Source organism: Passer domesticus, chromosome 2 (genome assembly GCF_036417665.1).
Source record: "Passer domesticus isolate bPasDom1 chromosome 2, bPasDom1.hap1, whole genome shotgun sequence".
In the NCBI taxonomy this organism is placed as follows: domain Eukaryota; kingdom Metazoa; phylum Chordata; class Aves; order Passeriformes; family Passeridae; genus Passer; species Passer domesticus.
In genome coordinates this window covers 127,036,395-127,048,718 of record NC_087475.1, presented here as the reverse complement: position 1 = coordinate 127,048,718, position 12,324 = coordinate 127,036,395, and the positions used below count along the sequence as shown (strand labels likewise).

The window sequence follows — 12,324 nt, the reverse complement described above, 5'->3', positions numbered from 1 at the left end:
TAAATATTGAAGGGGTTTATTTAAGCCTCATAACTTCATTGTAAGAAATAAATTTCCATCAAAAGTCCATAAAATACCCTTGCCATGAAGAGGAAAATCTAATTAGCACAGTATGCAAAGATGGCTTCAACTCAATTAAATATTTCCATAACTGATGAAACAAATGATGGCCCATAAGGGGCATCATTTCAATGTGTTACCACCAATCTCCTGATTGAACAACTTACATTTCAAAACAAAATTAAAAATGCAGCTGCTATTTTTCCTTGCTCAGTTTTCCTCGGAGCGTGTCAGATTTCCCACCCAGGGTGTTCCATGAACACGTTTGAACAGGTTCAAACAGGTTTTTTGGCAGAACTGTCTGGGCTCCCTTTTGGGGTAAGGGCACGAGTTGAGCTGCTTGTTAATGCTGGGAGATCACTGGAGATCCTGTGCTGCTCCTGCCTGAAACGTTCTGAAATGCCAGAGCAGCAGTGAGTGCAGCCAGGGAGCTCAGACAAGGGGGATGCTGCAGTGGGGCAGGGAGCTGCTGGCAGAGAGCTGTGTCACAGCATGACGTGACAACGCCAGCCTGGCTCCCACCCTGTTTTCCGAGACACAGAACACTGAAAAATGGCCCAATTACCCAGTGCAATACATCCCCCACGTCAGTGGATGCTGTGTGCACGGCTCTTCTGGTGATCCTGGCTCACTAGGTGACATATGTCTAACGATTCAGATTGGCTGCTGTGGAGAGGGATTTCATTTAAGGCACTTATGGCATTGGGCTCAAATTATTTCCAAGAGTTGATTGAGGCTTATGTTTTACCCTGCAGCTTGTGCTCAGCTGAGGATCATCCGCTGCCTGCATTCCATTTGTGTCCTGCAGGATCTCAGCTGTGGGCTCCTGCCACACTTTGTGTCTCTGTACAATTGTTCAGCCACTCCCCAGAGCAAGCAGAACCTGCTGTGGGATCAGGTGCCACAACAGACCCACCCTATCCTGGTATTTGATTTTTATTTATTTTTAATTGTAATGTCTGCAGTTTTCAAAGCCACCTTGGCAACAGGTTTTGGATATCTGTTCCCATGAGAACTAGGAAGAACTGGCCATCCACCCTTTAAGAAGCTTCTCCATTCCTGTCTCTCAGTGCTCATCAAGAGCTGCTGATTGAAGGAACCTGCGGGTTCAGAAGTGTCCCCATGGAATTTGGTGGCAGCCTGAGCTCAGTGTGGGCTGCAGCTGCCAGGGCCCTTCCCTGGGATGTCACATCCCATGGCAAACCCCAGCCCAGGTCCCTGGCCTTTGGAGTGCCCAGCACTGCCTGCCCATCCCACATGGAAGGGCACTCCATGATCTCCCCTGGCCTTTGGAGTGCCCAGCACTGCCTGCCCATCCCACATGGAAGGGCACTCCATGATCTCCCCTGGCCTTTGGAGTGCCCAGCACTGCCTGCCCATCCCACATGGAAGGGCACTCCATGATCTCCCCTGGCCTTTGGAGTGCCCAGCACCGCCTGCTCTGGCAGGAATGCTGGTGAGATCAGGGAGAGCTGGGGAACAGATCTGGGTCAGTAACAGAATGAACGTGTCATTTCCCCTTGGAAAAGGCTCAGGGACACTGGAGCAGAGCTGATTCCAGTACCAGAAGATCCCAGGGCTGGAAAAGCCCTCCAGGATCACCCAGTGCCAGCTGTGCCACATCCCCACCCTGTCCCCAGCCCAGAGCACAGAGTGCCACCTCCAGCCCTTCCTTGGACCCTCCAGGGATGGGCACTCCAAACCTACTCAGAACATTTTTTCTTACAAACCCAGCCCCTGCAGAGGAGATCCTCCTAGCCTGGGAACATTCTGGAAATGCTGCTTTTCCTGAGGGGAATGGAGCCAGCTTGAGCTCTGTGCAGCATCAAAAACCTCTTGCTCAGTGAAACCTGTACAGAAAACCACCTGGGATTTCAGGGAGCATTAAATAGAAATCAGCTAAATGTGTTTGAGAGGAGAACAAACACTAAGCTTCTTTAAATAAAAGAGTTAGAACATGGAAGTGTGAAATGTCACACTTTTCTGCGTGTGGATATCGTGTAAAGCTTCATCCTGATTTCTCTTTGCTCCCAGATAATTATTACATCTCCCTTGCACAAAATATGGAGTATTTCCTGAGAGGAATCATTGCTTTCATATCCACTGCAGCAAATGAAATCTTTGAAATACTAAACTGTTTCAGAAAAGGGAAATGAGGGCACCCTTTAGCTCCCAGATGGCTCCAGGCTGGATGGGAGCACTGATCTGCTGGAGGGGAGGAAGGCTCTGCAGAGGGGTAGGTTGGATATCAGGGAAATTCCTTCCCCAAAAGAGTGAGCAGAGCTAGACTGAAGGTTTGAATTGTAGAAAAGGCAGTAAAAGTACATTATTAGGCATTTAGAACTCATTTTTGTTCAATCAAGCTGCAGCAGGGAGCCAAGTTATCTTATTAATATAAGAAATTGCTGCTGGTCCTTAACACATTTCAATCAATGTGTGAGAACTGGCAAGAAACGAAGAGCAGGAGAAAATTAAAAAGATCACCCAGAAGTTTCTGACAGACAAACTCCTGTTGCCTCAATCCACTGTTTGTTTTTGCAGGTTTTTTGGGTGAGCTCCTGGGATCTTTTCAAAGGGGTGGAGATCTTTAAAATCTCCTTATGTGGACATGGGGCATTTTTTACACCAAAGTGTAAAAATGAATTTCACACTGTTTCTGCCCTGGAAGGAATCTTGCCACATGCCTTACCTAAATCCAGATGAACTTGGGAAATTGTGACATGAACTTTACCCAACCTGCCCCATGACATTCATCAAATGAAACATTAAAAATCAGGAGGGTTGTACAATAGCAATGCAAACTTAAAGTAATTCATTTTCTCCCTCTTTTTTTTTCTCTGCTGAAAATAGAGAAATGTGAGAATCATCTGAAAACCATGGAATTTGCAGAAATGAAAATAAAGTGTTTTCCACATGTCAAGCCTTTGGAAGATTGCTGATGTAGCTTTCCAGCAAGGAGGAAATGGAGACACCAAAGGTTTGTCCTTTTATTTAAAACACAGCATGGCCTGGTCCTGCTTTGAAGTTCTAGCAGTGAGACTGATTTTTCTTTAGCACACAAAATTATATTGTGGCATTAGGATAAAAAAAAGCAAAGCTCAGCTAGAAGCTGCATGGCTCCATCCAGAGTGCCAAACACATTTTTGGTGTTCTCTGTTTTGCTTTTAGGGAGCATTTTCTGCTGGTTTTCTTAACAACTCTTGGACATCACTGGTTTAATAAAATCATCTCTGAAACATTTGGGTAATGAAGTGAGTGATGGAGCTGTCAGCTCTCTGCTGCTCAGCTGACCAGCTGTCACACCAAGGACTCTTTGGCAACTGGGAGATGTTGGGTTTGATGTTTAATTCCCTTATTCCATCAAAAGACTTCATTTGAAAAGACTCTTTGAATCATGCATGTGCTGGAGATGTTCCTTGTATCTAAATCATCTGCGAGCAGCAAGGGGGTTTTAAAGATTAAATCACTTAGAGATTTATTCTTTTTTAAAGAAATGAAGTTTTTCTTCGTGTGGGGACTTCTGTTATGGAAGTGCTTCCTTTGCATTATTCAGAGTTGGTGGTGATTAATCACAGATTTCCTCAGCCAGCACAGTGCACCTTGTGCAGGACCTGCCTTGTGCTGCAGGGGCTGGCCCATGCTGACCAATGCCCACATGCCTAGAGGAAATGCCTTGGATTTAGGATTCTGTACAGCTTGCAACCTACCAAACCCATGGCAATCAATTATTCTAGGTGTTAAGGCCCCACTTTTCAGGATTAGCCTCCTTGCCACCAAATAATTACAGGAACAATTCAAAGCAGACAGGGGCAAGGGCAGTTTCTGGCAGTAGATCTCTGCCTACCTGATTATCCCACAAAAAGATGGTTCTGTGCTATAGAATGTTCCCAGAGTAATCTGTCTCTGGCAAATTGCTCCCATAAAATCAGAGCCTGAATTGAAGTCCTCTCAAAAAAACCCCACCCCCCAAAAAATTAAAACAGTAATTATACAATTACTCTATATCTATTTTTGCAACACAGCTCTAAAAATCTTAAAAATCTTTCTTTAAATATGTGCTTTATTGTTATAATAATTTCCCTGGAGTCTGCTGCACTGGCAAACTTATGGTGCATTACCTAAAAACATCACTGTGGTGCCTTTGGCACACATAAAAAAGACAGATCTTCCTTAATGTTGTTCTAAAAACTATTTCCATGTTCCAGCATTTGGATTTATGAAGCATGGGCTATATGTATTATAAAATTTTATTTTAAAGTAGTAGACTTACAAAAAGCAAACAGGGCCCCCATCAAGTAAAAAATAAAAGAAGCACAACAACAAAAATAAAAGGTATTATGTTAAAGGAGGCAAAGCATCAGGGGTTTTATAAAACTTAATTTCCACTCTTCTCCATAGGCTTGAGAGTGCTTACATGTAAATATTGTGAGTAATTCAGATCCACACCCCAGTGTGACAGAGGTTTTAATGCACCCCAGCCCAGCAGTGCTGTTCAATATGCAAAGGAGGCAGGGGATGCTGAAATGGGCTTTTCCCCTCCATGAAGCCATGATGCAGCTGGGAAATCTTGTCAGGGCTGTTAACTCTCCTGGAGAAAAATAAAAGCTGGGTTTTACAAATGCAAATGATGCCATCCTTACCCACTCAGGTGGGTAAACTGCAGAGAAACAAGATTTTTGTCTCCTGCTGAGCTTTCTGAGGCTTGCCCCTCTCTTTGCTCTTTTACTAGGTGCCTTTTTATTTTCCCAGAGATGGCGGTAGCTGCAGGGAAATGTCATGTGAGCACCACAGAACTGGGGAAGATATTGCAATAGATGTATCCACAAATTTTCAAAATGGCACACACCATAAACATGCCATGGATTTCCCAGGAAAAGCTACCACAGGGCAGGATTTGGTAGATGGATTCAAACTGTGATCTCCACTGAAATATTTGGAGTGGGACTGTTAAATATCCTCCATTTGGTACTAGTGGAGAATGCCAGACAGAAGAAACTTCAATCAATAGAAAATGTGTTTAAAAAGTAGGAATTCCATCCAAAATTGAGAGGGAATTAATGTTTTATTCAAAGTCTAAAAAAAAAAATAAAAATAATCAGTTCATTTTTGCAAATATGCTGAAGCTGCCACAGAACCCTTGCCTGATCTAGACATGGGGGAAGTGCCGCAAGAAAACTGGGAATATTAAATAGCAACATTTTCGTCACAAAAATTGAAGGGTTTGTAAAATTCATTCAAGTCCTAGCCTTAGTGCAGATGGTGTTGGAGAATTACAGTGAATTTGGGTAATAATGCTTTGCATCAATGTCCAAATGCACAATCAAACTGAGAGAGCGTAAGTTTAGATTGGGTATTAGGGAAAAATGCTTTACTGAGGGCAGTGACACACAGATGCTGGAATTATGTGCTCCATCTTCCTGTCCCGGGCAGTGCTTGGATCAAAGCACAGATTCCAGCTTACCCTTGGAAGGAGGATTCCTCATGGCTCTGGGGTCATGTCGCATGCCAAAGTGCCAGAAAGGAGCAGGATGGGGCAGCCACGTGCTCACAGGAATTTGGGCTGCCCCAGGCCCCTCTGCCCTGCCCTGAACACCCCAGGACTGGGGAAGCTGAACTCGGGGTCCTCTCAGACCTCTGCTCTGGCCTTCCTTCCCCCCATCCCTCCTTTCAGTCTCTAACATAAGAACTGAATCTGTGGTGTTTTGTTTCCTTTCCCTTGGTGCCCTCGTTCCTTTCTGCCACTGCCTTGGTCCCTGTTCCCAAAAAAGCCATTTGGTTTCCTTCTGTGCCCCAGTTTGTTTCTCATCCCTACTTTTATTCACTCGTCACTTCTGGTCTTTTACCCTGTGCCAATATTTACTTTCCTTGCCAATATTTTCCTTCCTAAATCACTTTATTCCCTTTCCAGTGCATCCCAATCAACATTACTTTGAATCTCACATTTTTTCTTTATTCTTGCATAAAATTGAAGCTCCTTTCCTAAAAATCCCCAAAGTGGTAACAATTTGCACAGTTTTCCTCTCAAGCCCTTATTCAGCTGTTCTGTTCCTCGCCTTGGTTTTTAGCTCACATCATCCTTCTGTTATCCTCTCTTCCCTCTCACTTTTCATTTCACTTTCACCTCCTCCCCTTCAGTTTTCCCCTTAAGTTTCCATTACTCAGCCACACAGCTTTTCTTGCATTTCCCAGCTTCATCTCTGCAGCAGCCCCACCTCTCTCCCCCTCCTTTTCCATAAAGACCCAAGAGTTTGTTCCTTCTCCTGGCACAGGTTTTGCCAAGGATAGAGGGATACTCACCCCTGCATCCCAGAGCAGTGGATTCCTGAGGCTGGGTAATGGAACAGAGATAAGAGCCCTAATTTTCTATTATTCTCAAAATCAACTGCAGATAGAGATTCCGGCCCAAAAAGAGATGGTAACTTTTGGGGAGAGTAAAAGCAGTCTGTGACAATCAAGTCTGGAACCAGGAATTAAATGAGCTGTCAGGTTCCAGAGTCACTGGCTTCTAACTTAGCCACAATTCAGTCAGTGTCAACATAACTCCCCTGCTTAAGAAGTTATTAAAATCTTAATAAAACCAAGGAGACGCTGTGACAAAAGCATATTAAGATGGCATAAAGGTTGTGCCTACATCTCGTTAATTTAAAGCAAGATAAGCCTTAACCAGAATGACTTAATTGAGTATTTCCAAATATGAGCATTCCTAGATTGCCTGGAATGCATTTTCAGTTCTGGGTAGAGCAGTCTCAGCTGCCTGGTGCCAGTGGGGTCTGAGCCCTGTCCTCACAGGAGATTTTGCCCTGAGAACGTGGCAAGGGCAGCTCCCCCAGCCCCACAGGCAGGTCATGGCCCTGCAGTCAGTCCCTGGCCAGATTATTTCCCCAGGATTTTCCCAGAGCCTTTCTGAACCCGTGGAAGGCTGTGAGCTTCCTCAGTGCCCTGCTGGCCTGCAGGCTGTGTGCGGAGCCCTTTGCACCTCCCCTGCTGCCAGTCTGGGCTCTGGGCAGCTGCCCTGTGCTCAGCAAGGCCAGGAAAGCTCATTCTGGGCTCACCCTCTCCCCTGCCCCGTGGTGATTTCCCAGCCCTCTTCTTTACTGCTCTGCACACATTCCTGTCGTGCTTCCAGCTGTCCTCACTGAACCTCCTCACTCCTGAAAACCAGTGCTGTCCCAAATAATGTGTGCACACACTCTGGGACCAAGTGACCTGGGCCAACTCAGCTCCTTGCACAGCCCCAGCATCCCTCCCTGGCAGTGATCTGCCTTTTAAATCTGCTCTCTAGGCTTTGGTGAGCTCCAGGCTCATAAATGCTCAGCTGAACCTGAGCTCAGTGTGGCAAACACAGAATACAACAAACCAAACCAAACCCCAGCAGCAACAGACTCTCAAACTCCCACTGTTAAAGCTCTTATATACCCATATGTATATAAAAATCTGTGTTTGGGGGTTACTCGAACCTATTTTCCTTCAGTGAACACTCTGGCAGCCATCAGAATTAAAAGGAACATTCTCAGTAAATTGCTTGTGCAGTTATCAAATGTCTCTGGGTTCATTTCAGCATTTAATCACCCTCAGAGCCTGGGTTTGCCTCATATGTTTGGGCATCCTTTAATCAAGGAGGAATTAACTGCCAAATCCTGCTGGGGTTTGTTCTTTGGGTCATTAGTTGGTTTGCTTTTGTTTTTTTGTTGTTTTTTTTTAAGGATATTCATTTCATGTACCAAAATGAGGAATTATAGGGGTTTGGGGTTTTTTTCTCTTTTTTCTTTTCTTTTTTTTTTTTTTTTTCATGAAGCTGCCCATAATCCTTCACCCTAAGCAAAAGTGAATTCTCATTTGGACTGGATAAAGATCTCTGCCCTCCTCCCCACACCCCCACACCTCCTGCCTTCCCACCTTCTGTGCCTGTTCCCCAGAACTGCCCCCAAAGGACACTTTTACCTCCTTTCCCCCCTCCACAGCCCCTCCTTAGAGAGATGAGGGCTCTGCTGTGGCTCTGGGGCCCAGGAGCACACAGGGGAGCTGCAGGGTTTTGGGGACAGGCTGGCAGTGCTTCCCTCTGGACTGATCCTGTGCTCTGGGTCTCCACACAGGGCACCTGGAACTGCAGCTGCTCCTTCTGGAAATGCTTTCCCAGGAATCTCAGGGCACCACCTGGCCAGGATCCTGCAGCAGCCAGCTCTGGGAGCACCAGGAAGGTCCCTCTTGTCCCAGGCACTGGTAAGCAGCTCCAGCAGGAACAGCCACAGCATTTATCCCCTGGCCAGAGAAACCCTGTCCCTGCTGGGTGAGGATGTGCAAATCAGCCACCACAATGGCTGCTCCCCTCCAATTGCCAGCCTGGCTTTTCCCCCTGCAGCAATTATTGTGTCCCAAAAGGGACCCTGTGCCTCCCTACAGGCTGCTCCCAGCCAGCCTCACCCAAACTCTGAGCTGCAGGAGTTCTGAGCATCCCAGAGCTGCTGAGCTCCTGTGCCTGGTGCTGGAGGCACAAACCCATCCTGAGCAAAGGCAGGCAAAACCTGGGGCTGGAAAACCCACCCCTGGTTCTCTTCTGTGGGACAGAAGAAATCCCCATGAAGAGCATCCTGTAAACTCCACCACCTACCTGTAAAATCTACCATGAGCAGAACCAAACGAGCCCTGTTTGAGATGCAGCCCTACCCCAGCTCCCTGCAGGAGCTCCCTGCTCATGGCACAGCGGGTGCTGTCCCCAAAACCTTCCCTGCCTGCCTCCAGGGTGACCATTCCCAGCCACCTGAGGCACAGGGATGCTCCAGGGAGAAGCATTCCCAGGAACAAGTGTAGGCACAGTCCTACCCCTATTAATTCTGCTGAGACCTCGCTCATCCATCTCTGGGATGCTGCAGGTGCATTTATTAACAGCAGAGCCCCTGGTCACATGTTGGGATCCTCTCTGACACATTAAGCCATTTTTAATTTGCTCCCATCATCCCCAGCCTCTCCAGTAGACACTGGATAATTCTGGGGTCCTAAATAAGCCACAGTGACTTGGGGAGAAAGCAAGTGAGTTATTAATCTTATGCAAATGCCTGTTTAATTTTCAGGATCCTGGCACCATTGTAAGTGCCGAAAGTCATGGACTATAAAGAGAAAAGGTAATTTCCTGTTTGTTTAATTGATCTTCTGTAGCTTCTCTCCTGGCTGGCAAAGCCAGGTAATGGAATTTGCAATGTAAAGTCATTATTAGAAGTGCCAGTATGACATTTGATTAATCCAGGCTATTTAGGCTTAATAATACACACTTGACTTATGTTCTGGAAGCAAAATTGCCTGCTACTTCCCCTCCTGCTTTTTAAATATATTTATAAATATCCTTAGCGTGATGATATATGAGCCCATTCCCTCAGGCATCATTATTAGCAGTGATACCTCCTCCAAAGTGTGCTCCATCAGCAAGAGGATGTTTGCACTCAGATTTGCACCCACTTTTGGTCCAAGGGTTCCTTTAGGGGACCTAAAGGTGCCTTCCTCAGTTCCCTGAGTGGCAGATCCCCAGGGAAAAGCCAGGCAGGAGCTGACACTGCTCTGCCTCAACTCTGTGCCGTGCCAGGGCCTGGATCCAGCAGCAAGAACAGCCTAGTGAGTGTCCAGGGCAGAGAGAGGCCCTTTGTCACTTCCCCTCCCGAGTGTCACACCCACAGCCAGGGCAGCTCCTGGCTCCCAGAGCTTTTGTCTCCAGCCACATCCCCGGGCCATTCCTATCACGTCCAGCATCTTTTATGGACCCCCAGCCCACTGCTAAAAATGCTGTACATCATTCCTGGCATTGCTTCAAGCAGCAATGGACCGAGACAATTTCCCTCACAAAGTGCTCTGGAGTGAAAACAACGTTTTCCAGGTAAGGTGCAAGCACTGCAAGAGATGACAAGGGCTGTGGAAGATCCTGGTTACTTCATGGAGGTATTTTTTGCAATTGTGCTACAGAAATTTTTCTGTTTCAGGTTTAACTTCATTTCACAATAATTACTCTAACTTCTACTTCCATTTCAGTAATATTTACTGCAATCATATCCATTTAATTTGATCATTTATGTTCCACTGCTGTGGCCAAAACAGCAGTGCACTGCTTTGTGTTACCATTGGTTACACCTTACTAAACCAAAGAAAAACAATTATTGTAAACACTCCTGAACTGGTGCACATTGCCCTGCAAAGTGTGAGGAAAATGCTTTTAAATTGAATTATTTTCAGGGGGAAAAAAATTCCCTTTGTTTTGTTTGTAGTTGCTCTGTGCTTCACAGCCCAGCTATGGTCTGTTGAGCCAGAATTGTAAGGGATAAGGAATATTAGTAAAAAACCAGTCAGTGTTATTCCACAGCAGGCTTCAAAATGAGATTATTTCTGTAGATTGTACTTAAATGCTTCTCAGAGTATGTCTTCCTGAGGGGAGCCCACAAGAGAGCTGGAGAGGGACTGGAGGCAAAGCATGGAGGGACAGGAGCCAGGGAATGGCTCCCACTGCCAGAAGGCAGGGATGGATGGGAGATTGGGAATTAGGAATTGCTCCCTGTGGGTGGGCAGGCCCTGGCACAGGGTGCCCAGAGCAGTGGGGCTGCCCCTGGATCCCTGGCAGTGCCCAAGACCAGGCTGGACAGGGCTTGGAGCAGCCTGGGACAGTGGGAGGTGTCCCTGCCATGGCAGGGGTGGCACTGGATGGGCTTTATGTCCTTTCCAACCCAAACCATTCCAGGATTTTTTCAAGGTTAGGGCTGCCTGCAGAGAACACCCAAGCAGAACAAGCACAGGCAGGGCAGATGTGAAAGCACACATTTCAAACAAACAAACAAACAAACAAACAAACAAACACCACCTGGCCTGCAGCCAGTGTTCTGAAGCTCTTTTTGCTGGAAGCCTGGATCTGCCTGAGGCCAGAAGTGGGTGTGAGTTTGCCTTTCACCAGGAGGTGCACAGGAACAGGTGCAGGATGCTGTGGGGTGGGATGGGGCTGCCAACACTGCTGGCTCTTCCCAAATCTCTTTTCTCCATGAATCCATCCCCTCCTGGCTTAGCTCTGCACCTCTCACACAGTGCAGCTCCAGCTGGGCTCTGTGCAGTCAGAGCCAGATGGGGACAGGGCAGGGAGCAGCCTGACTTCCCTTGGAGTGCCACTGCGCTTCCACAGCTGCTTCCAAAACAGAATGTTCCCTTTGGAACAAAGTGCAGCCTCTAGAGAAAGTGGCAAAGTTGCAGCAGACTGGTGTTTGTGTGGAAATTTACTGTCTGATTGGATTGGGCTCCCACGAGCAAGGAAAATGAACTCTGTGGGTGCTCCATCCCCTGGAAAGTGTAACCTCCTGCTGGGAGCTCCCCAGCAGCTCGGCACACAGTCCCCATCACCGGCACATCCCGAAAAGGTGAGCAGAGACAGCTGCCAAGGTGCCCAGGAGGAGGGAAAAGCCATCTTTGGGGCAGGGGATGGCCAGAAAGGCTCGATCAGAGAGCAAAACAAAGCCTGCAAGAGCAGTGATTCTCCTTCTAATCCCAGTTTCGTCGTGTGGAGGGTGTGGTACAAAGGGAGGGAAAGGACACAGCCAGCACAGGAGATGTGGCTGTCAATGAATAATCCAAAGGCACTTCTGGAGCAGCCTCCCATCCCAGCGGGCTCAGATTAAAAACTGAGTTCTCAGGAACAGCAGCAGAGCAGGAGCAGGAGCAGGAGCAGGAACAGGAGCAGGAACAGGAGCAGGAACAGGAGAAGGAACAGGAACAGGAGCAGGAGCTGGGGCAGGAACAGGAGCAGGAGCAGGAGCAGAGCAGGAGCAGGATCAGGAGCAGGAGCAGAGCAGGAGCAGGATCAGGAGCAGGAGCAGGAGCAGGAGCAGGAGCAGGAGCAGGAGCAGGAGCAGGAACAGGATCAGGAGCAGAGCAGGAGCAGGATCAGGAGCAGGAGCAGGAGCAGGAGCAGGAGCAGGAGCAGGAGCAGGAGCAGGAGCAGGAGCAGAGCAGGAGCAGGATCAGGAGCAGGAGCAGGAGCAGGAGCAGGATCAGGAGCAGGAGCAGGAGCAGGAGCAGAGCAGGAACAGGAGCAGGAGCAGAGCAGGAACAGGAGCAGGAGCAGGAGCAGGAACAGGAGCAGGAGCAGAGCAGGAACAGGAGCAGAGCAGGAGCAGGAGCAGGAGCAGGAGCAGGAGCAGGAGCAGGAACAGGAACAGGAGCAGGGGCAGGAGCAGGAGCAGGAGCAGGAACAGGAGCAGGAGCAGGGCAGGAGCAGGGCAGGGGCAGGAGCAGGAACAGGAGCAG

The 12,324-nt window shown here is 47.7% G+C and overlaps 2 protein-coding genes across 11 annotated transcripts in view; one reads left to right on the top strand and one right to left on the bottom strand.

Annotated features, from left to right (window-relative positions):
• LOC135295108 (protein let-653-like) overlaps window positions 1-12,324 on the top strand; it is a 183,198-nt gene that overhangs the window by 99,656 nt on the left and 71,218 nt on the right. For all 7 annotated transcript variants that reach the window (XR_010357157.1, XM_064411194.1, XM_064411196.1 and 4 more), the window contains 4 exons: window positions 816-985; window positions 2,911-3,037; window positions 8,154-8,280; window positions 9,129-9,179. Coding sequence is in view for 6 of the 7 variants with exons in the window: in XM_064411194.1 (XP_064267264.1) it covers window positions 3,023-3,037; window positions 8,154-8,280; window positions 9,129-9,179 (193 nt within the window). In the remaining variant the exon portion in view is untranslated. The remainder of the gene's footprint in view (window positions 1-815; window positions 986-2,910; window positions 3,038-8,153; window positions 8,281-9,128; window positions 9,180-12,324) is intronic.
• GRIK1 (glutamate ionotropic receptor kainate type subunit 1) overlaps window positions 1-12,324 on the bottom strand; it is a 102,333-nt gene that overhangs the window by 61,178 nt on the left and 28,831 nt on the right. The gene's annotated exons all lie outside the window — the stretch shown is intronic.